Genomic DNA, 25,829 nt, shown 5'->3' on the forward strand with positions numbered 1-25,829 from the left:
CCATCCCTATATAGGATCCGAACCCACGGCCTTGGTGTTATCAGCACCACACTCTACCGAGTGAGCCACAGGCCGGCCCCCAAATAGTACTTCTATTGATTTATTTTTCACATAGGTCTGAGCAGCCTGCACTTCTGCTGTTTGACGTGGCCAAAAAAAAGCCACTCGCTGATTCAAGACTTTTGTTTCTAGGTGCCAAGTCGACCTGTCAGCCCTCAGTAGGGAACAGACGCACAAGCTGGAGTTGCAGCTGGAAGAGGGTGAGGGACACCTGGTGCTGCTGGTCACTCTGACAGCATCGGCCACAGTCAGTATCTCTGACCTCTCTGTCAACTCCTTGGAGGACCAGAAAGAACGAGAGGAGATATTAAAGAGATATGTACGTATGTAACCATCCTCCTTCCAGAGTCACGTGCCCGGAGTGACAGAAGTATTTTTGAGAAGCTGTCTGATGGGAAAATCAGCAGAAGGAGAAATCTGAACAAAGGTCAATGCCACACAGACCTTTGCAAAAGCACTTGCATTACCCACTGAGGTGTAGACACTCAGGCTTCTCTAGAATCTCTTCCAGAACAAGTTCTGGATTCTGAGATCCTACTCAGTAATTTTATCATGCAGGGATAAAGGACAGTCAAGTTTATTCAACATAACTTTAAAACTAAGGCATTGACTCTTTGTAGTTGCAATTAAGATTTCTTTGTCTTTCCAAGTTTGGAATGGAGTTAATGGCACTTAGGTTAATTAGAAGCTTGGCAGCTAGGGAGTAAGTGATTTTTGTTTCAACAGCTCAGAAAAGCCTCACTCCATTACTTTAATTATTTTTAATTGAATGTGAAATAAAATTAAAAGAAAGCCTCCTTCCTTTTGATCAAATGTGGAGTAATAAGTGGAATAGTGAGTAACTAAAATTAACTACCCTCCTAAAATTTTACCAAACCAAAATATTCAGCACCAGTCTTCCTGTTTCCCAGCATCCTGCTACTGTGCATTTAACCACATGTAGTTTTCTTGAATCAACAGAGAGGGGAGCTCTTACTCCACCGTTCTCTTTCAATGGAGGCTTGAAAAAGTAAATGCCTCAGTACCCATGAAGCTGGGAGAAAAGCTTTTCCACTTAAAATTACAAAGCTTGTATTGTACAATGCTGCCAGGTGTTTAGAAGGCTCCACTAGACACTCAGCCATGAAACCAAGCTCTAACAAAGGACCACTTTTTTTTTTTTTTTTTAGATTTTAAAATATTCCTATTTGCTGAGTGACATCCTTTCAATAACTGAATTTAATAAAGATGTACCTTATCAGGCTGTGCAGATAACATGAAGTGCTGGTACTAATGCTCTACAATATTCTTCAAACAGATTAGCAGGATGTGTGCTTCAGCAAATTTATTCTGGCTATCTCCACTGAATCAGCTGTCTCCTAAAGCTTGTACAACTCATCCACCAATGGTGTTATCATAAACAGTTTAATAGAGGTGACTTAGCAAGTCTAAATAGCATATATTTTTAAACCACCTAAGAGCCTAAGGTATCGTGTGGCATTTTTTAATATACAATTGCAATTATAACTATTATTTTACATTTTGGGACCCATCAAAATATATTCACCTGTTACCAGAAGTGAGCCTCATGAATCGAAACAATTTAAAAAAAATTAATTGGCATATTAAAATAAAAATTCTTCTAGGTATTATAGTACTGTAGTTAATGGATTAATATTTCGATGTTATCCCATATGTTAAGATGATACTGCTGCCTAGGTAATTAGAAGTAATCCATCTATTATTAATTTTTTTTTTCTGTTTGATGGATTGACTTCCTTAAATCGGTCATTTCCATTCAGAATTTGAATATTTGTTTCCACACCTTCTTTCAAATGTTAGTTATTCAATAAGATGTAAAATATTATGTGAATGTCCCAGCTAATTTTCATATCATATTCTACTCAATATATTAACAAGTGAACCATGCTTAAATATACTTTTTTTTCAGCCCTGAATTTCAGGCACAGGCCTGTACCTCCCTCTAGAGATACAGTTGCTAAGAAGGTACTCTATGCAATATAGCACATGTGTTATAATTACTCACAGAAATACAAAGATGAAGACCTATATTTTAAGTCTTCAAAGTGTTTCCTTTTCGTTATACAGATTATGAACTGGATGAATGCTGTATCATGTCTGAAATATCACTTGTTTTGGAGAAACAGATAAAGAAGGGGTTTTTTTGGAGAGTTATTGATATGTTTTCCTGTAAGAATTGGGGATATTCTAAAGTTGAGTTCTTTTCGTTATACAGATTATGAACTGGATGAATGCTGTATCATGTCTGAAATATCACTTGTTTTGGAGAAACAGATAAAGAAGGGTTTTTTTTGGAGAGTTATTGATATGTTTTCCTGTAAGAATTGGGGATATTCTAAAGTTGAGTTTAAACTTAAGAATTTGATTTGGCTCTGATCGTGGTCATGAAAGTAATGAATTGCCCTACTCTGATACGGAACAGCCCTGAAAAAGCTCTTCATCGCTGTCCTTTAGCTGTTCATTGCTAGGCATTGAAGCCCCACAAATTAAACAGACATTACTGTGTGAGCCATTATTTGATCACCACGTTCTGAAAAGATGGCTAATTCCATTTTTCTCTTTTTTCTTCTTTTAGGAGGAGGAAAGGAGGGAAGGTCAATAGGGGGCGGGTAGTAATGGGTAGTAGACCAAGAGCAATTGTATGACCTTTTCAGAACGGGTATGCTGAACCCTTGCTCCCCCTTGTCACAGTTTAAAAACCAGAGGAGCTAGTTTAGAGAAGAAGTTGTTAGCATTCCATTTTTATTATGACATTTCACAGTCATCTGATTTAATGTCCCTTGACCGGATTGTCCACCGTGAGACGATGGGCTTGAAATGTTATTTAGAGCATTGATAAAAGGTGAGCGGTTCTAAGATGACAGCGAGTCATAAGGCTGGTGGTGTGACATTAATTTTCTCCATAACAGAGATGGAATAAGACGTCACGGTGACAAGCTGTCAATCAGCTCTGGCCCCTCAGAGCATCTCGATGCCATAGGATGGGGTATTGCCTCTCCCGTAATAGAGCTGAACTGAGATGCTCTCCCTGACAGCTGCTGCAGCCATAGAGAAAATATATTATACAGCCTTTCATTAAAAAAATAAAGAGGACTCCTCTCCAGAGCATTTCAATCTTTTCCCATCTATTGAGGGCTGAAAGGATTCACAGCAAATCATAGATTCCTCTGCTATGGAAATTTCTGGCTTCAGAAGCCATCCAGGTTTTGAGGCCTTCTAAAATAACCATAAATAACAAGGCCAGGATACCTCGTGATGAAGAATTGCTGCAAGTTATATTTTTAAACCGATATATTTATTTGCTTTTTTTATTTTTGAGTTATTATAATCTATATATCACTGGCCTAAACAGTTGAAATTTAAAACAAATTGCTGAGTGTCAGCTGACTCGGGGAAATGAAACCATCAAACAATAATTACCCATCCAAATGTGAGGCAGAATATCAGAGCTGAAGATCCAGAAGACAGTATGTCTGAGGAATGAGGTTACTAGTATGAAATGATTCTCAGACATGAGGACTGATGATGTTTGTTTTAGTCACAATGAAACTTGGTTTAAATTGCTCCTGAAAATTAAAGTCCAGGAACCTTTTCATAAAACTTATCCATCATTAGGGTGGAAGACTTATCTGGTTAATAACATTGGGTAAACTCCGAAGTAATAAACTTCCTAAACTTGATTGTTACTGTAAGAACACAACACACCTACAAACCTCTGAATAATAGTACTGCTGTCTAAAGCCCCTACTGTGAAACCCTTAATTAATAGGAATTTAAATGGAGAGAGAAGTGCATTTTTTACTGAACTCTGTCATTTGGGTATTTTAAGTATATTTTTGGTTATAAACAACTGTTTAAAAACAATAAAAGATTAAGGGTTAATCCTTGTGCTGAACACTCTTTAAAAATTAGGCTATGAGATTATACATACATCTGCATTTCCTCCTCTCAGTATACCAGGGTCATAGCTTCGGTGTAAACAATGACTAGTCATACGGGACTGATAAAATTCATATCGCAGCAAGCTTTTGCTCGTCAGTGTTCTTTCATTATTAATAATATGGTGGGAATGCTTTTTAAGCTAGTAACATTTTAAGAAATAACTTTATTATACAAAAGTGTGTTATGCTCCCTGGTCATGAGAAGTTTTAAAGATTATAATAAAGAAGTCCCTTTGATTTACTGAGAAGTAGTGCTCTCATCGTAAGGAAAATGCTATGAAGTGTAAATAAGTGCATATCAGCATTCTATAGGTTCATTTTACTCTCAAAGTATTTGTGCCCATTAATTACACCCCCGAATTATTGTACTGGTTTCCCTCTTTTAATTCCTTCAAGTACTACACTTACTAATACACCACCATTATTAATTTATGAAGTGGAATAGGTTTTATCACTTGGACCTAGTTTTTCCATACTTGGGCTTCTACACCTATTTAAATAGCAAATAAAACTAAAAATTTAAGAAAACTTACTCACCGCTTTTGAATTTGTTTTAGTCATCAATTTGATTTATTTTAAAAGATTATATACATCTTTTACCTAAAAGGTTTATAGAACTTCAGATGCCTTTTGAATTAGATATTGGAAAATAGTCTTTAGATAATTTTACCCTCATCTAGCACATGCAATTTCCAAAAGTCACCAAGAAGAAAATAGTAGTAAAAAAATAATTTATTTATTTATTGTTGATTTTCTTACCCCCAAAGTCTGAAGAGTATTATATAACCAACAACTTAAGATTCAATATTAAGAATTATTAGTCTCCAAACCATCATATCTACAGGTGGGAGATTTCTTGGAGTGCTTTGGTAGAGGAGATTGAGGGACAAAAAGCAGGCATATCTGTTCTATAATTTATTGTTCACCATCTATTGATAATTGTTTATGGGGAGTGAATGTGATTTTTTTATTCTTCCAGAAAATCTACATCTATAGCAGCAATTATCTACATAAGTGTGTGTGTGTGTGTGTGTGTGTGCATTCAGAATGTTGGAGAGGTTATTTGTGTTGGAGAAACATAAGTGACCCTTTGAACCCCTTAAGAAGTATCCTTCGATAAACCATAAAACTTATTTTCTTGGTACACTCTTTGAGACTCCTTAGGACCTTTCTTTTCTAATACAAATGTCGGGGTCTTTCAGAGCCCACTGCGGATATTTCACAACCTGAAAGATGTGGGATTTCTCCAGGTTAAAGTGATCAGAGCAGAAGGGTTGATGGCTGCTGACGTCACAGGTAAGAAATGATGTGATTCTTCTATTGCGCTTATCAAGCAGTATGCAAGGTCTATGCCATTTAATAATTTAATTCTGCATTTCACTGACTGGATCATCAAAATAAATAATATCAACATTAAGGTTCAGGGTTGATCTTACAAAGATTTGCCATCCCCCTGATTTTTATACTATCTATGCTTCTTAAAGGCAAGGTAATAATATATATATATATATATATATTTTTTTTTTTTAAGAAAGCAAAATAGGGCCGGCCCCGTGGCTCACTCAGGAGAGTGCGGCACTGGGCGCCGAGGACGCGGGTTCAGATCCTATATAGGGATGGCCTGTGTGCTCACTGGCTGAGCGTGGTGCGGACGACACCAAGCCAAGGGTTGCGATCCCCTTACCGGTCAGAAAAAAAAAAAAGCAAAATAAGTTTTCAATTGTTGCTCTCTCCAAAGTTCAATTAACTTGTTAGGAAATTTTTTTTCTGGGTATTGTCATTTTGGCATATTGAAGCAATGCTGTATCATCTTTTCTCAGTATCAGCTTCACTTACAGCATCAACACTTGTATTTCAGACACGCATGCAGTCTGTCGAATAGTGCACTGAAAAGTTCAGATGTATAATACTCAATAATTTGGTATGAACTCTTGATATTTGGGGTTTTGACCCAATTCCTTAGTTGTCTAAATTCCTTAGCACATCCCAGAGCTAATTCTGGATCTAAACTAAGCATCTAGATTGTCTGAAAATTTTTTTAACCAGGAAACGGACCTCTAAAAGTGCCAAAATTAGTCTTTTTTCTTAAAGCTTCCTGATTTGGGTATTGCTGTCTCTATGACATATTAACAAATGTGCCGATGGTAATTATTTTTCAATTTCCAGAATCAAATCATTGTTTTGAATTTGCAACTATTATTATTTAATTTCATAAGGATTTGGGGAATATTTATATCATTCCTTAAATTATCCACCTCAAGTTGAATAACAAATAGGACACTCTTGACCAGTTTTTGTGCAAATTTTACTGTTCCTGAAAGAAAGTATCCACTTATTATTTGCAGAAATATGTTTACCACTGCAGATGTTTGGCAAGATGATCCTAAAGAGGTAATAGACTTATTTCAGGGGAACAATGTACTTTTTCTACCATCCAAGGGTCTGCAAATCCCTGTGCCTTTCTTTAACTTGACAGAATCAAAACCAAATTAAAAAATAACATGCTTTCAAACTAAAATAGCAGATGTTTGCTCCGAAACGGCAATATTTTTTAATTTTAATATTTGCATATTATCAAGTGACTATCTATTGTGTGATAAAAATAAAAGTGTTGGGAGTTTAGTTTCTTTAAAAGGTAATTATCAACTCATTTGTAACCAAGAATATAACAACTGTCAAATATTATTTCAAAACAGGCATACCTGAAAATAGTGAAAGAGAGGTAATCTCTTTCCATATATATGATGACTTGGCTTCCTGTGCTAAATAATTAGTGAATGTTAAGTTTATTCATTTTTTTTATTAATTTTATTTCTGGTCTGGTTATAATCAAATTAATCTAGGCACAATAATTTCTTATAAAAAAATTCAAGTACCATTTATTTTAAAGGCTTAGATAACTGTCCATTATACAAGTTGAGTGCAATTGCATAAGTTTGTCTTCTCTTGGAAAGAAGCTGTCATTGATTTTAAAACTTCATGAATATGCAAACTACATTAACCCAGTTGGCCTATATGCCACTATGGAAGTTAAAGTACATGTTCTTTCAAGGCTGGAAAAAATAGAGATATTTCTTTCCTAATGGTTCTATGTAAATTTATGTGAATAACAATAGCTTTTCCCCTAGGGATTCAATAAGACATAATTTTGATTTTATAAAATGAACATTAATTTGGGGAATACTAAATAATAGAGTCACCATTCTTTCCTCCAGTTTTAGGGATATAAATCTAATGATTCCTCATTTCGTTCTGACCTTATAATCTAATGTGCTCTGGATTGAACAAGAGAGATGTTGAACTATTCAGGCAAGAGGATAATTCAGTCTTTGACCCTGCCCACTCTTAGACCTTTTGTGGTCTTTATGACATGTGTGATGGTGGCAAAAATTGAGGACCCTCTATTTAAGTCAGAAATGTCTGAATATACCACCAAGTTTTAAAGTGATCTTTACTTCTGAAAGGATAAATACTTATATATATCCTGGTACCTCCTGGTCTTTGCCATTAAATTTGGGGCACAAATAAGCTCTGTGTATACTTTATCTCTTACTCTTTCAAGGAAGAACTTTAAAGATATGGTGTACATCTCAGTGGCTAATAACAGTCAAGCTCTACAAGATATTAAGAAATAGTTTGAAAAGGGGAATTGAGTGAATAGTGCTGTCTTCAGATCATCAAATTAGCATCTAGGAGTGCTGTGGATGGAGAGGGGGAAGATTTTAAATCACTCACTGATAACTGTGCTAAGCCAGAAATATTTTCTGACTGGGTACAAATGAGGCTATTACTATAAGATGCTTAGGTGGCTTCAGAACACTTTTTTCTAGACAAGTCTAACAAGACAAATTTATATTTAGCCAACTTTGCTCTATTTTTAAAATATTTTTAATGATCTGAACATAAAGTTAAATTTCCATTGTTCATGCAAAATTTTTTAAATTATAATATTCCATCATTAAACATGAGCATGGGAGAAAAAGATTCTATAATCTTTTAAGTGGCCATCAATCTTGCTGCAGTTACAAAGAATTTTTCCTTTTCAAAATGTAAAATTTTTCTTTTGTTACAACACATTCATTGAGAAACATTGTGATACTGTATTAACTCTGTGTGAATAAAGAGCAATTGAGACTCTCTTTGAATGAGTGAGTATAAAGCACAAATTACTTTTTAATGAAACCCTCAATTCTTTCCCTTTCCACAAAAAGCCTATAGCCCTGTTCAGCTGAACACTACTACAGTAGGTCACTTCAGTTAAGCCCCTAATAAACTGTTGATAGTCGAGGGTAGTTTTTTCTTCGGTCTCAATAGCCCAGTGTTGGACAGTGTACTTCAAATCATTAAGGTTAATACAGATTTTAAAAAGAGATTAACTCTGGTGGTTAAGGCCTCAATTTACAACTCCCACACATACACATGCATTGAGCCGGCACAAGAGTGGATTGAAATTTCAGTCAAATTGTGGGCAGCCTTTCACAGCCTGAGAAAGTGGCACTCTGGTTTGAAAAGTTGGTCAGCTAAATTCCTCGTGGGGGAAAAAGTTTGAGTAATTGAAAAATACTGCTCAGTACAACTTACTTACCTTTCAACCAGTCAGTGAAAAGGTTAATGTTTCTCTGTACCATCAAAGAAAAACCCAGAGACTGTCTGGCCCTGTGTTCACTGGGGAAGATTCTCTCTACTGCTAAATCAAGTGTTCCTTAAAACTGGACAGATTGTGACGAAAGAAAGACCAATGAGGGGGCAAATTTTTTTTTTTGGTGGTGGGAAATGGTTCATGTTGTAATTTGTATTTTCTAGCTTCTGATTATTCTTTTCCTTGAGCAGGGCCTAATTTCTGCTTCAACAGAACATTTGAAGTCTTCTATACTGAGTGAGGCTTTCTTTGCAGAGTATTTAGACCTGGCCTATTGGTTCTTTCAAGTTCTAAGAGAAGAAAGAGAAAAGAGTTCTTCTCTTCAGCCCCTCCCCTTCATTTTCCCCTGGGTTTTTTTTTTTTTTTTTTTTTTTTTTGTTCCTGGGGAAAGGGGATAACCCCCCCCCGGGGGAACAGCCCCCCAGCCCCAAAAAGGGGGGGGGGGGGGAGGAAAAAAATTTTTTTTTTTTCCCCCCCCCCCTTTTTTTCCCCCGGGTTTTTTTTTTTTTTTTTTTTTTTTTTTTTTTTTTTTTTTTGAGTTCCTGAGGAAGAGGTCATAGCCTCCCCAGGGAGATCAGCCACTCAGTCTCAGAAAGAGTGAGATGGGAGAACTGTGAAACCCTTCAAAAATGCTGTACCTTTCCACTGTATTAAAAGGTACACTAATACAAAACTCCACCCCAGGAGAATTGATCTCTCAAATTAATGCACCATCTCTTTCAGGAAACAATAGAGGGAGAGGGAGAGAAAAGGGAAGAGAAAGAGAGAATTTTGCGATTAACAGAATCTGTCACTGAAATCGTCCCACTAAATGAGCATATCTTTTTCTAAAACAAGGCTTTGCATAAAGACTTGTGACTCACCAGTCTTGTAGTCTGGAAACCTACTAGTTATTAAGAGAGATGTTTACTACCCCTTTATTTGCATAGACTTTTCCCATGTTTTTCTTTTGGAAAACTGTCTTCATTGTTGGAAAATATTTAAGTAACAAAACAGCAGAAAAAGACATGCTACAGTTTTTTTATCAGCTTCCGTGAGAGTCTTATTATCTTAAGAAATAACAGTTAGCAGCTCGGATTCATTAGCAGAGCTAAATTTAAGCCCCATTTGACAGGCTGCCTAGAAAACATTTTGTTTTGCTGTCTGTGGGCTTTAATTAAGATGTGTTCAATTTCAGTCCTCTTCAGTCTGGCCCCCGCCCTCCCACCCCCCACCCCCAACTTGCTGTGTCACAGACCGGCGATCAGACACTTTTAGATGGTCCGGCCCATGACTTTGACCTTCTGCACAGTCCGGCGTTCCCTGGGGAACCGTTCAACTCATGAGGTCTGATTTCACACTTCCAGGATGCCTCAGCTCTCTTAACAATGACAGGGAGACAAAGCCCTTTAGAGCTGGCCGCATGGGGACTTGTTTAAATTGGAAACCAGAGAGGAGTCAAGGAACAAGGTTATGGGCTACAGAATAGTGCTTTTAATAAAGAGCTCACAGCTCTGGCTCAGCTCAAAGAGGTCTACCTCTGTACAATTAATTGAGCCATTTATCTGGAGCATCTTAGGCCTCTACTTTCTCACAGAATTGTGTGGTAAATATCAGCTAAGAAGCAAATGAGATATGCATGAAATGAATTTTAACACTTTGATTACTGTGCCTCCAGTCTTCATTAAAAGTAAATTTATTTGTATTTCTGACCTCATTATCAGTAGGCTGCCTGCATTTTTATTGGTTCCTGTGATTTCCAGCTTGAGTGTGTCATGAAGGTATATTTTATGCAGAGATTTGGATTTATTATTCTTGGTATTTTCCCTGAACATTATGGGTCTATTCAGAGAAAGAAAATGAAAAGGCAGCTGTATAGAAAAAGGCAAGTCTGTTCTTTGAAAGTTTTATACACAGTTGGAGAATACCAAGCATATATACATAACATAGACAAGATATTGTCCTTTAAAAACATTAACTTTTTGTGGGTTACTCTAACAAATTGCATGAGGTATATGTACTTGTTACTTCAGGCGGCCCATGGAATACAATTGCTTTATTGAAAGAAGTAGCTCAGTCGCTTCTTTTATGGAATTGTAGCAGTCTGAATTTTTAATAGCATGTGCCTTTAGTTGCCATCATCATATTTAATAACAGTGATATATGATAAATGCAGCCTTAGATTTTATGATAATTATTTAAAACCTGTGTTAGGAGAGGAGAAAATATAAATCCTTTAAACTCTGTATAGTTCCATTAAAGTACTATATAAAATATAGTGGAAATCTTTCATATTTATGGATTATCAAGGGTAATTTACCAAATAAAACAGAGTTATGTGCAGATATTCTTAATTTCTTAACTTTTACTATCTTAACATCTTAAAGTTATATTGTTTGAAACAAAAACCCTAAGTCTTAACATAAAATGTATTGAAAATTTCCCAAGCAAAGTATGCTTTATTTCCATTATATAAGCTAATGTTGTCCCCATTCACTTTTTAATAATTATGCTTATAGAATACTTTTAAGCAGATAGTATACTTTGAGAAGACATTTCATCCAATTTATAATGCACCAAAAATATCCAACACCTGGCATTCTTATCATGATAACATACCTAGTTTAGAAAACAATATTACACACACACACACACACACACACACACACGGTAAATGTATTAGTGCTACATAAATCTTTTCCTTAAGAATGAGACTAAACAAATAAAAGCATCACAAGGAAAGAGAGCAAATCATTGCTTTTCCTTATTTTATGTCATCACCTCTTTTTTTTTTTTTTTTTTTTTAAAAAGATGACCGGTAAGGGGATCTTAACCCTTGACTTGGTGTTGTCAGCACCACGCTCAGCCAGTGAGCGAACCGGCCATCCCTATGTGGGATCCGAACCCGGGGCCTTGGTGTTATCAGCACCGCACTCTACCGAGTGAGCCACGGGCCGGCCCAGTCATCACCTCTTTTATAAAAATAAAAGTTACTTTTCTTATAGTAATTGCATTTTTAAAAACTAATCACATTCTAATTATAGAAATGCAAAAGTGTTCTAAAATCAAACAATTGATATCAAGTATTTCTGAAAAGAGAAATGAAAATAATTTAGCACAAGGACTGCTGAGGCTGGTGTCTGAACCAGTGTTTTAAAGGGAATTACAGAAATCATGTATGATTCATATGCAAGTCACATGTTAGAAGAAACTGTTCTGGAAGAATAGGTGGGATGACAAAAGAGATTAATAAATGGGTTTGATATGCTCTAGAGGTGAAGGACTATGGGCCAAGAAAGTGGTGGTCCCACTATCAATGGGAAATGAGGGAAAGGGAAATACTATAAAATAATTAATTGGGTTCTGTGAAACTAAGGTTACAAAATGATCCTTTGAGTAAAGAAATGGTGAATTGCTGATTTGGCTTGGAGGGCTACCTTGAGGATTTCACTCAATGCTTGAAGACATGCTTTCAGATGTACAATCATGGTTTAAAATGAAAGTATTATTCATATTTTGTTACAATCTGGTTGTGTAAATAAGCAATGCATTTCCTGGAATGATGAATCAGGGAAATGCTGAAAAAAGAGAGGACCTGGATTTAGGGAGATTTTTTTAAAAATCTTGCTACAGAGGTATTTGAGTTATATGGTAGTACAGTTAGACTCACAAATGACTGAACAATCAAGTCCAAAAGAGTGATTATTAAAGGATTGTAGTTAATAGGGATGCCAAGTAAAGGGATACAGGGCTCTGTCTTTGATCTGAACTGTTCAATGTATTTACTAATGACTTTGAGGAGATAATTGACTACTTCCTTGTTAAACTTGCTAAGAGGGCTAGTTAACTCATTTACGTACAATATATGTATATAATACCATCTATATATCATGTATAGATACATATACAGTATATATGTATATATACATATACACACACACTAAACTACTAAGCAGACTAAAATAATAGGTTTAATTCAACAAGATGAACATTAAAAAGTATAAATCTAAAGTCTTTCCTGGGTACAAAACAGCATGTCCTGCTTTAATAGTAGAAAATATAAAAAAGCCTTTAAGGTCTGAGATGAATTTAAGCTCCATGAGAATGAATAATACATACATCAATTTTGTTACATTGAATAAAGAGAAATGTTGGAACAAATATTTTATTGTGGACTCATCAGACATGCTTGGGTGTGAGTTCAGTTTTGGAAGCTACTCTTTAAAGAAGGATATTCACTAATGGGAATATTCTCAATTCTCAACTGGGATATCTGGTGTTTTAAAATCAAGTCAATTGAGAATAGCTTGAGGATAATGATAATAATAACAATCATAATGGCACCTAACATTTACTGAGCCCCAATCACATGTCAGACACTACCCTGAGCTTGGTACAAGGATTATCACAACTAATCTCACTACAACCTTATTAGGTAATATAGTTTTCCCAAGAAAACTGAGATGTAGAGCGGTTAAGTAACATGTCCGTAATCAACAAACACACACACACACAAACACACACACCAGTTAATAGACGGCAGAGCAGGCATGCTGATCCTGATCTTTCCACGAAAGCCACCAGCTTACTTGTGCTGGAGAAAGGGAGATGTTGAGGGGATGCGATTTCTTTTGTTAGTTATTGAAAGGCTTATCATGCGGAGAGTGTAGATAAGAGCTGGCAAGGGGGTAATGGCCAAGGTTCAGGCCCAAAGAACAATCTTCCTTCTAGCAAATTTAGTCAGAAGGGGATTTATTATAAAGTAATAAATCGATCGAAGAATCTTTGGGGACAGGAAGGTCCTAAGAAAACAAACCCTAAACTCAGCCTCCAGAGATAAGTACTAAAGCCACTTGGCAGAACCAAGGATTTGCTGACATTAGCCAGCAGAGAAGACAATGTGACAACTGCATACATGATTTCTGCTTGCAGTCTGCAGCAGCAAAATGAACTCCACAGGCTCTCATTTAACTGACTTCTAATATCAAACCTTAGGCAAGTACATCTGATTGTGCAACCTAAATCACATTTGCATCTCTAGCTGCAAGGGAGTCTAGAAATATCATTTTCAGCTTCATGGCCTCTACAGTTCAGGAAAAAACACTAGAAGGTAGTTCAAATGGCTGCTCACAAGCCATTCACAATATGTAGCACAGGAAAGCAAGCAGTGAAAATTGGTTACATACGAGTACTCTAGGTGATAGGTGCTGCACTTGCACTTTACACCTATCATTTCATTTAGATTTTAAACTTACTTCAGAAGGCAAATCATAAAATAGATCAAGGCTACAGAGATATAATTTTATGTACAATGTAAAAAAGCATTTTTCCAAACATTATAATTGCCAAAAAGTAGATCTGAGTATTCCCGTGGGGGTGGTGATTTCTCCATCATTGGAACTGATGAACCAGAGCCTGAATGACCACCTGGTTACAAAGGGGAGGCAAGCCCTAAATTAGTTTTTGAACTTGGCCTCTAAGGCTTCTTTCCAAGTCTTTATATTCTGAGATATTGCAGTAGGCACCAAGATCAATATAAGACTCTTGAATGAGGTATTTTGTAGGAGACAAATAAAAAGAGACATCATTCTTAAGGCAAAGACTTGACAGATGACAATTTTCAGTTGTCTTTGATCAGTTAATATATATATATATAAAAGGTTTGATCTCCTAATAATTTTTTTAAGGCTGAAACATTCTATTTCACTGTAAATAATCTCTTCAGCTAATTGGTTCACTTATAGAGATGCTTATCTGAAACCTTGTGCTTTTCTAGGGAAGTCTAATTGAGTATATATTTACTATAGGTCCTAAAGCACCTAGGAAGGCTTGCAAAAACAAAGCAGCTTATAATATATTTTTATATTCATTTTAGACCAAATGACTTTTGTGTTTCTAAGCTTGTTAACAAATCACTTGCATATAGTTTCTATATTAAATATGAATTGAAAATGAAGTCTTTGGGCCGAGCCCATGGTGCACTCGGGAGAGTGTGGCACTGGGAGCACAGCGATGCTCCCGCCGTGGGTTCGGATCCTATATAGGAATGGCCGGTGCGCTCACTGGCTGAGCGGGGTGTGGGCGACACCACACCAAGGGTTGCGATCCCCTTACCGGTCACGAAAAAAAAACCAAAAAAAAAAAAAAAGAAAATGAAGTCTTTGGGCCGAGCCCATGGTGCACTCGGGAGAGGGTGGCACTGGGAGCACAGCGATGCCCCCGCCGTGGGGTCGGATCCTATATAGGAATGGCCGGTGCGCTCACTGGCTGAGCGCGGTGTGGGCGACACCACACCAAGGGTTGCGATCCCCTTACCGGTCACGAAAAAAAAAGACCAAAAAAAAAAAAAAAAAAAGAAAATGAAGTCTTTAAATGCTTTTATTATAATTTTTCTAAACTCTTAAAAGCTTAGGCATAATTTTCACATGGCCTCTCCTCATTTTATAGATCCCATAGTCTCCCTCTTCTTTCTTTTCCAGTTTCTCATCTGTTTCATTTTACTTCCCATTCTTCTGTATAAATTTTGAGCTTCCCAGCATCTATTGAGATGGTTCAATTCTAGGACTCAAGAATGCATCTAGTTATACACAATCCTGTAAATATATTCTTTTGCATCTAGTTCTAGATCCCAAGGGAAATAAACTCACATTTACATTAAGCTTTGTCTATTTCCATTAGTCACAGTTCTCAAAGTGTGGTCCAGGAACATCTGGAGATCCCAGAGACCCTTTCAGGGATCTGTGAAGTAAAAACTATTTTCATGGTGTTATTAAGATGTTATTGGCCTTTTTCACCTATCTTTTCTCATAAGTGTATAATGAAGTTTTCCAAACACTACATAATGTTTTACCACTCTGATGTTAAAACTTACTGATTTATTATTATTATTTTTAGTGGATTAATAAATATTTTTAATGTTCTCATTTTTAATTTCTAAAATGGTAAATTTTTATAGATATAGTTCACATAAACAGAAACTCTGAGATCCTCAACAGTTTTCAAGAGTTTCTAAGACCAGAACATTTAAGAACTGTTGCTATAGGGCAATGCTTATCAATTGGGGGGAGGGTAGTGTTCTTCCTTCGGTGCTTTGGAGATTTTTGAGGAAGTTTAGTTGCCACAATGATTGGGGAGTGTTACTGGTGCTTGGTAGCTGGGAGCTGGGGATGCTAAATGTTCTGCAAAGCATTAGACAATCTTACATAGTGAAAATTGTCCCATGTCCTGCATGACTAACTGGAGACATTGATATAGGTTTAAAATCTATTTCATGATTATCTGAGTCTAGATTGCATCCTGAAATACATATTATTTACTCAAGTCTTGTGAATGGCTGCCATTTTAGGATGGTGTCCCAGGTCATCCTAAAATGATCCTTATAATCTCATTCCCCATTGCTTCTTTTACCTCTTCTACTAATACCCCCATTGCTCACTGCACCCCATTATCAGAGGCCCTGAGCACACCAGGTTTGTGGTCTGGCTCTTCCCTCTGCCTGGATCACTTTTCTCCAGGTATCCACTAGGCTACTCTTTCACCTCCTCCAGTTCTTTGCTCTGACCTCACCTTCTCAAAAGGTCTACTTCAACCACCCTAATTACATCTATAAACTCTACCCCACCCCCACATTCTTTAAGCCCCTTATCCTACTCTCTTTTTTTCTGCTTTCCCCTAACATGTATCACTCTCTAACATACAACATAGTCTACTTATTATCTTCAATATTTATTCTCTTCTCTTCCCTCCCCACTGCAAGTAAATTCCAAGAGAGCAGAGACCTTTCTCTTTTTTGTCCATATGGCCTGGCATCCAGTAGGCACTCATTAAATATTTGTTAAATAAATCAATGTATGATTTTATTGTAAACAACTTCCTTTTAAATCCTCCTTTATTATAGAATTCAGATATTATATTAAATTTTGATATCATGTAGATCACTTTTATTTTATTTTATTTCAGCTTAGTAAAGAGGGCATTAAAAAATCTTTAATATGAAAAAAAAAGATGTATTAGATCTAGTAAGTTGAGAGCCATGACTCTAGGCTGTCAGTTTTTCTGCCACAATGAAACCTGCTTTATGACTTAGTGAGAAAAGAGACACCCTATTATTACTACTCAGTCCCAGAATCAGACCCAGTGGGGACCTAGTGAAGACTGTCAGTTAATGTAATTCTACCAATCAGATGTTTAAAATATGTTTAGGTCAGTTGATGAAAAAGGCTAAGGTCAAAGCCCCATCTCCAGTGATCTGAGGAGGCTCGGAAGATGTCTTCAATGTATGTTGCTTTTTGTCCTGATGGACCCTATGGAATTCCCTCAACTATAACATTGTTATATGTTATGATTGAAATTCCAGTTTGCAAAAAGGAAAGATGGCAACCTTCATTATATATTTTTTTAAAAAATTAAAGTATAGCCATTTCAAAGTGTGGCAAGTGAGGAAATTAAACCAAAGAGCTTAATTTGTGCAAGGTAGACCCAAAATAAAAGGCCCCCGTGGGTATGAATTGCTTTCTATGCTGTTGAAAGCCTTCTGTGTTTTCAGAAATGGCAACAAAGAAGTGATCACTGGGTCCCCATACACACACATTTTTATAGCACATCACATGCAGCAAACTGTGCTACTTGTCAGCAGCAAAATGACCCTGGACAAAGCCCACCACTGATGGATCAGGATTAACTCTCTATTCTGGGAGCACGAATATCATTCAGTATCTTTTGAGTGACTTTAATGCTCAAAACAGTAGTTTGCACAAACTGTCATCCACTTGTCCACAAAACAGGTAGCAAGTGAGCAGGGGCGGTGCAGACTTTCCCACAGTTCTTTATCAATATGTCAGTGTTGTGACCTCAAAGAGCAAGAGCTAAGAGTGAGACAGAATTAGCTACTCAGTGCACCCCATCTAATCCTTGGTGCTGTTTTGAAGATTGCCAGGAGAGAGAGAATTGGAGACAATTCCAATGTTTGTTTGTATTGTTGTAGGAAAGGCTTTTCACCAAAAGAAGAATTGTGGTAATACTGTATATGTTTTAAAATTTGTAATGGATATAGTTCTATGAGTTAGGGTAAAAGAGTCTCTTTCTAATGTTAACTCCCATGGAAGATTTTTTTTTTTTCCTATAAAAATCCATAGGGAAAAAAATAGCCCTGAATATTTAACTAGATTACAGATAAATGCATCAGTCCTAACATAATATTTTCAAGTGTCTATGTCATAGTAGTTATGAAACACATATCTAGGTCTCTTGTGTTATAGACACCTTATTAAAGGGATACACAAATAGATTTAAGCTAGATACTCCTAATCATAAATGGTTAAAGGCAATTTTTTACGTGTCTGTTCTTCACTTCTAAAAATGCTGGTGAGAGAGATGTACGGTCACCATAGATCTCAAGGGTCATCTCCACGGGGAAATGATCTTCGTTTCCTTTCCTCCTCCTGTTCTAGAGTTATAGAATGGCTTGCTTCTTTCTCATTGCTCCCGTTGCACCTTTCACTTACCTTTATTACGGCATTTACAACCCGGTATTATAATCGCGTAGTTACGTGTCTATCATGCCCACTAAATTGTGCATGCCTTGAGAGCTGGACTATGTCTTAATCATACTTATAATTCTGGGGTGAGCAGAGCAGACACTCAATAAGTATGAATGCTTCAAAAGGCATTCCTATTCCTATTTCTCTCTAGAAAATTGTCAACATGGAAAATTATCATAGTCTCAAGGAAGGCTGATTCTCTTGTAGCTGTCACCCTCACTCAGCACTGCTGCAATTTCTATCTTCCATCCAAATCAAATTTTCCAGTTTCTTGCATTGCTAACAAGTGGGAGGAGAGGGATAGGCACTTTTAAGCCAAAATTATGGAGGTTAAGGAAAAGCCCTTTGGTACCTACAGATCAGTTTCAGTCTTATGACAAAAATAAATGAGAGGGACACAAGAGATTATACAATCTGTGTTCTCATACATTTAGGCTCTTTAAATATTCAAAAAAATTTCAAAAACAATATGCTGCTTTCATTTCTTGCACTTCTAGCAATACAGTATTGAATAAAAACATTACAGGGGACTGCTTTGTGTCACTCTCTGGAGCTCTGCAGAATTCAGTGCAGTTTATAGACATCAGCACTCCACTCTGTAGCCAACCCCACAACTCAGGTACTGTCAGCAAGCACAGCAGCATATCACAGGGTCTAAATGGAATGATAAAAGGATGAAAGGAAGGTGCAATTAAGGAGATAATTAATGGTTAGGTCCATCACTAGTATTTCTCTGATGGTTTTTGTTTGTTTAAGTGGCAGATAATCAAGGCTGCAAAATTTAGGAACTGAAAAGCCAGTCATTTAAAGCATTATTTAGCAAACCAGATATGCACATTAACTATGTGTAGCCACTTCTTTAAAATAAAACTGTAGTGTACGCCTTTTAGTGGTGAGTTTATAGAATTTGATATTGTACATTTACTAATATTTTGGTTGAAATTGCTGTTAATTTTTAATTGCCCTTGAATCATGCAGTGGCAGAAGGATATTTTCTATATTAGTAAAAAATAACATAGTGTGTAAAGACATGATGTTGGCATTCATTACCAATAACTGTAAAAGATAACTTTTTAGAAGGAAAAGATGAATAGAAATTAATCATAAAATTGCCTGCTCTTTCCTTACCTAAATTTCCTCTTTGTCAGATTCTAGTGATATCTAGTCTGAGCATCTTGTTGAATGCTTATTGTCCTTGAAAAAAAGGACTGGCTTGGCTAAGCTCCATGAATTATTTTCTATCTTCAAATAATAATATTAGGGCATATTAGACTGATGGTTCAATATTGACATCTGCAAATCCTGTTGGTTCTACCTTCAAAATATATTCAGCATCCAACCACTTTCCACCACTTAGGTGATTGCAATAGCTTCCTAACGTTTCTCCCTATCTCCTCCGTTGCTCTCTCTCTGCTGTACTCTCCAAATCGCAGCCATCAGATCACATCACTCCTCAACTCAAATCCCTCTGAAAGCTCCCCCTCTCACTTAGAGTGAAAGCCAGTCCTTTCAGAGGCCTGCCACTCTCCCCAGACCTCTCTGTGTCATCTACTACACCCCCATCCCACCCTCCCAATTCATTCCTTCACTCACACTGGCTTCTGGATATTCCTGGAAACATCAGGAACAGCCATTTTCCTGGCTTTTCCATGACCTGTTCCTTTGGGTAACTAACCCAAGGCTTACTCCCTCACCTCCTTCATTTCTTTGTGACTATATGTCACTTTCTCAGCAAACCTTCTCTGCAGCCTTTTTAAGAATTGCATATACATACGAGCACTCCTCATCACCTTTCCCATTGCTGTATTTCTCCATAGTACTATAGTCTTCTAAAATACTGAAATACGTATTTAATGTCTGTCTTCTTCCTTAGTGCAAACTCCATGAGGTCAGGGATTTTTAAAAATTGTTTTATTCACTGTTGTCTTTCTAACACATAGAAAACTGCCTGGGACATGCAATAAATATTTGTTAAATGAGTGAATCTATAGTCAGAACATTACTGAGCTTTTCCTATGTGTGTGGCCTACTAACTACTAAGATATGGCACAGATATTGGGGAAGGTCTTGCCTAGTGGCTTACATTTAAATATATTTTGAAAATTATTTGAATTTGCCTTTTTATGCTTGTGCCTGAATTCTATGGAAGAAACTAAAGTTGTTGATGTATCAGATAAAACCTATTACAATGTGTTTTAATGACCAAAATACTCTTTTATGAACACTATTTTCTTTACTGTGTGTGAATTGTAAGTGAGGGTGGTAAGAGGTAGGGCAAGATGAATGAAGAATGTGGGAAAGAAGATAATACAGATCCTAAGCTAGAAGTAAAATTTTCAACAGACCTCAAGGACTTCCAGTTCTCTATTTCTTATTGAAAATTATACCCAAGACCCAAAATTGAGACTACCATAATGTTAAGATACGCAATTATCCTTGGGTGGATGAGGCCACTGAACTAACACACACATTAAATCTCTTTTTTAATAAAAAATTAATAAATTAAATTAAAGGTGAGTCAAAGTTTGTACAGCTCATTTTAAGAACTACAATATGGAAAGTAAATACACTGCTGTATGGGAATACATAGCTTATCTGTCAATAATAGCTAATGAATTCCTTCCCATTAAAATTTAATTGAAAATCTTCAATGATATTTAAGCTTTCACAGAAGTGTAAACTACTGTGACTACAATTCACAATGCATTTAAAACAATTATTCTTTATCATTAAAGTTAATAATATGCACATTAACCTCTTATGTAGTCTAAATCAATATTGTAGCTTAAAAGATATGACCTCTGGACAGCTTTGTCTAAATATTGATTTCATTGTCATTTGTATAAGATATCAAACAAATTACATGCTGCACTAATATCATTAATGCTGCCCCCACAGAGCCTCTGACTTTATGGGTTCTTATAATACAGGACATGACATTACAGAAATATTGAGGACATCACAAAACATAATTGCAGAATGGATAAGATTTGACTACGGCAGGGCAGAGTCACTATAAACAGATAACTTCCAAATCCTTTACTCTCAGTGGACAGAAAAAAATACTGCTCTTTAACATGCAGATTGGTTCTTGATGTTAAGTTTCAAATCACAGAATTTTTTCTGCCTCAGAGGGTCTAATTTACCTTCTTGTGATGCCATAGATACCCTCAGAAGAAAGTAAATCTTAGTGAAATTAAAATGTTGTAATTCTGCAATATACCAATTTTCCCCAAATAAACTTGACTAGATATTTCTATTACAAGTCACTAGTGAATCAGATGAGTTGAAAAATATGTGCATAAGAGTAAAGGGAGTGAACTTTTCAAATGGTCATTATAGAATTAAGTAAAAAGTGATTTAGAGATGGACATGCATCACCACATTCTCCCTTATAATTGGCAGTTAGTCTAATTTTTGTAAAAAAAGAAAAGAGAGAAAAGAAAATTGCAAATTAAAATGCCAGCTATATAATTTGCTTTCTTTTACTTTTTTCAGGTTTTAAATTGTTATGAATCTTAGCGATTGATAACATCCAGTTACATCAAACTCTATTTTGATGGTGGCTTTCTAAAAATTCTTAAAATTTTACTTCAGTTTATTTTTGGAAAAGAGATATGGTCATGATTGTGACACTGAACTGTCAGTGCTATTTATACTAAAAGTATTCATCCAAAAATCTTTTCTAGGTAAAAGTGACCCATTTTGTGTGGTAGAACTGAACAATGATAGGCTGCTAACACACACTGTCTACAAAAATCTCAATCCTGAGTGGAACAAAGTCTTCACATTGTAAGTAGGCATTACCTTGGGCTCATTTCAGAAGTGGTGTTACGTCTTATTTTTTAGTTTTTTAATGTGTCTGTTTACTCTTAACGGATTCACAACTCAATGCATCTGGCCTGCCTTTGCTAACAACAATGAATTTCCTAACTTCCTGTGAAACCTGGGGAAAGGGTACGCCATTTTTCTTTGTTTTCATGGACATTTTTTTAAAACTATGATTTGACTAAGGGCTTTGCTACCATTAACTGAATCGCCATACTGCTTCTTCCTTTTATACTTTCCTTTGAAATTCTTCCCAATTGCATTGACACCCAGGAGGACAAAGCTCTGTTTGTTCCATTGCTGAAATCAGCAAACGATCCGGTCACAAATTCGGCCGATGCTTCAGTTTTGGTTTGTTTCATTTTAGCACAATAAGAATATTAAGTATTGTCCTAGATACCAAAACACCCTTTGAGTTAATTTCCCTTTTGTTTTAAAAAGTTTGTAAATCTTTTCAATCATGCTGGTGGTGCTACACTATAGTGTCTCCTAAGTTCGGTTTTTTTGCGTGGGGCTTTAGAAATAAATTCCGAACAAAGGAAAACTCTCCAAACAGAAGTACTTCTTAGAAGTTTTTTTAACATAGTTTTATTTTTTTGTGTATGAAAAACTGCTAAATTCCTCATTAATTTCTGTAATGTCTCTGCTTAAGAGCCAGTAGCTAATCAGAATTTAATTATCCAACCAATTTATTTTTAAAGAATTCCACATTTTTATAAGAGATGAAAGCCTGGACAGGAGACTTGCACTCCTGAGAAGGTTGTGGAGAGTGTTTTTCTCTGGAATGCATAATTGAATGAATAGGTTTGATTATTATCAAAGCCATTAATTGATTGTGCCCTGATAAAGCCTCTTCTCACATGTGGTTGGGATTTTTCAGTAATGAATATATTCACGTTTTTGTTTTCTCTTAATTCATGTTTTCTTGGTAAACAGTTTGATCAAAGAATAAATGCTATCAACAATTTGTGCTTATTTTTCCAGAAACAAAAATATGAAGAGCTCACACAGTTGTTTATTAACATATGTTGTCTTTGGAACATAATGGAACACTACTTAAAATCTAAATTCCAGGGTGGTACAATAGCTATAAATGTTACATTTTCCTCATTCTATTTTCTGTTTGTTAATTTTTACTATAAACCTAACAGAAACTAAGTCAATGTTTTGATGAGAGCTGTAAACAAAAAGATGTCTTATTATTATAAAAAATAATAATTATATAAAATATAGTGTGAGTCTTACTGATATCAAATCTGGTGGTGTTTTATGTGGGAATAATGGAAAGATAGGAATTATTGTGATAATGAGACAAAAAATCTAAAAACCACCAGTGCCTCCTATTGATTTTTTTCAATAACTTATTCTGTGCCCATCCTGCTGGGAAATTATATTTCATTAAAAAATTATAACTTGAAATTACAATGGTGTTCAAAATTTCAGATAATAGAACCATCACTGCAGTCAACTAAGGTGCATTATGGGAAATTCTGTCAGATTTCAAGCTATCTTGTATATGTGTGTATGCAAATAGCATACATAAAACACACACACAAAATAAGCTGGAGCTTTCTAAATTTTCAAAACCATTTTCATTCGTGTTTCCCACTGATAAAATCTTTTTTTCTTACATATACTTATTATGCAGCAATGTTAAAGATATCCATTCAGTTCTTGAAGTGACAGTTTACGATGAAGATCGGGATCGAAGTGCTGACTTTCTGGGCAAAGTTGCTATACCATTGCTGTCTGTAAGTTTTATTCACCTGACACACTGTTCTGTGTTGCTTTTGCTCACGTAAAAAAAAAAAAAAAAAAAAAAAGGAAAAAACGCAACAAAAAAAAAACCCTTAGCTTTACGTCTGTCATTTCTCAACCAAGGTCTGTAATAAGAACACTAAAAATTTTAACATACTCAATTCACAGCCATGTTGAATCCCATGATAGTTAATTTTTCCTGACAGACTTGATCCTGGTAATGAACAGGTACTTGTCAGAATTGCCACAGTTGTTTTGGGTTCTCTGTCAGTTTCAGCAGCTGGGGGTCAAAGGTCACTGAGGGAGTGTATTCAGTGGAGACCGCGAGACAGACGGCTGTCATGTCCTTTTCCCGCAGATTCAAAATGGTGAACAGAAAGCCTACGTCTTGAAAAACAAGCAGCTGACAGGGCCAACAAAGGGGGTCATCTATCTTGAAATAGATGTGATTTTTAATGCTGTAAGTCTTAACTTTGGCTTTTTTGTACTGCTAAAGAGTTCAGTTTCATGAAAGCTTTTGTTCCTGATTTGTAGAGAATTTCTGTCATTCCTCATTTTCTCTAAACCTTGATGTATCCTGGAGAATACGCTTCTGCCACTGCCTGGCACACCCAGGCTTTCTGTTATAGTTGGCGACTGCCGCTGCGGTTGTGCTCTGGCCACTACCTGCTGGCCTAAGAAAGGGAAGCGCATGCATGTGCAACTGTATACATTTATATTTTATGAGCACAGCAGCCAGAACTTTGCAACTTTAGAAATTATTGCAAATTGAACTACGTGAAAAACTTGTAAACATTTGTAATATATTAATCCATAACAGACACATATGTTGATGTACAGGTGAAAGCCAGCTTACGAACATTAATACCCAAAGAACAGAAGTACATTGAAGAGGAAAACAGACTCTCTAAACAGGTAAAAAGCAAGGAAAGATTAATCCCTCTGGGAAGACCTGATGATATCTTAAAACGTTGAAGTAAATTCAAATAAACTTCAGAGGTGTAGAGGGGGGAAGACTATGGAATTTTTGATCATCTACTTACTGAAAATTGCTCTTTCTTTCTTACTTCCTTTTTTTTCCTTCTCTTTCTTTCATTAAAAGATCAAACAAGGACAATACCAAACTGATAAATTGGATAAGGGTGGTCAGAAAGGAAAGGGGATACTGTAGGTGCTGCATATAATGGATATGTATTCATGTGTTGGCAACAGAATGATCATTTTGAACATAAAATACAGTTTGATTGCCATGGAATGTGTAAATGAGTATGCCAAAAGCTGAGCTTCAAATATATGTCCAGACCACCCACAGGTATGGTGCAGGTGTGTGTAAAGTGAGCCCAGCATAAAGCTCTTCCCTCTAATACAGATCTTCTAAGAAGATCTCCATCTTCTAAGGGAAATCTTCATGTTAATTAAATTTTAACTATGATCTTCTAGAAGTGAACTTTTATTGGCATTTTAGCTAACAAAATAGAAAATCAAGAAATCTGATTTTTCTATCATGAAGCAATTTTCAATTAAACTTGATACCTGTGGCTTATAACTTTAAATTAGGCTTGATATCAAGTTAAGAAAAAGTGCTAAGAAAAATGTTTACATCCAATTGACAGAGCTATAATAAAATGTATTTGTTATGGCTATAAATTTTACTGAACTTATTCGTGCCTTGAAATATTTAATAATTTTTTATGATATTAGAAGCCTAAATATATTTTTTATTTTTAATTGAATAAATTCACCAAAACAGTGTGATCTTAAGTTGTTTAAAGATAGTGTTACAAATTGTAACATCTATCTAAATAGAAATACACATTACATTTCTCCTTAATTATAGACAAAAGTAACAAAAATAGCTGTTAAATAAAGGTGATAGGGGCCAAGAAGAAAAACAAATAGAGAAACTACTTAGCTTGAAATGAATTTCAGTTTCAGCAAATTGTTAAAACTGGGATGCACGTACATGTCTCTGTATTAACACATATATTTTTTGTTCATTTGACTTCGGTAAATTTCACATAGCTACTTCTTAAAAATGCCAGATCAACATTGAAGTATATTTGG

At 35.8% G+C, this 25,829-nt stretch overlaps 1 protein-coding gene across 1 annotated transcript in view; it reads left to right on the forward strand.

Moving 5' to 3' along the window:
• Nucleotides 1-178: 178 nt before the first annotated feature.
• MCTP1 (multiple C2 domains, transmembrane 1) overlaps nucleotides 179-25,829 on the forward strand; it is a gene marked incomplete at its 5' end in the record, with an annotated part of 177,762 nt that continues 152,111 nt past the window's right edge. Inside the window, 6 exons of the mRNA XM_008575761.1 lie at nucleotides 179-379; nucleotides 5,225-5,318; nucleotides 21,869-21,971; nucleotides 23,656-23,758; nucleotides 24,124-24,225; nucleotides 24,606-24,680. Coding sequence (XP_008573983.1) covers nucleotides 179-379; nucleotides 5,225-5,318; nucleotides 21,869-21,971; nucleotides 23,656-23,758; nucleotides 24,124-24,225; nucleotides 24,606-24,680 — 678 coding nt within the window. The remainder of the gene's footprint in view (nucleotides 380-5,224; nucleotides 5,319-21,868; nucleotides 21,972-23,655; nucleotides 23,759-24,123; nucleotides 24,226-24,605; nucleotides 24,681-25,829) is intronic.

This window comes from Galeopterus variegatus, unplaced genomic scaffold (assembly GCF_000696425.1).
Source record: "Galeopterus variegatus unplaced genomic scaffold, G_variegatus-3.0.2 Scaffold1235, whole genome shotgun sequence".
NCBI classification, from domain to species: Eukaryota; Metazoa; Chordata; class Mammalia; order Dermoptera; family Cynocephalidae; genus Galeopterus; species Galeopterus variegatus.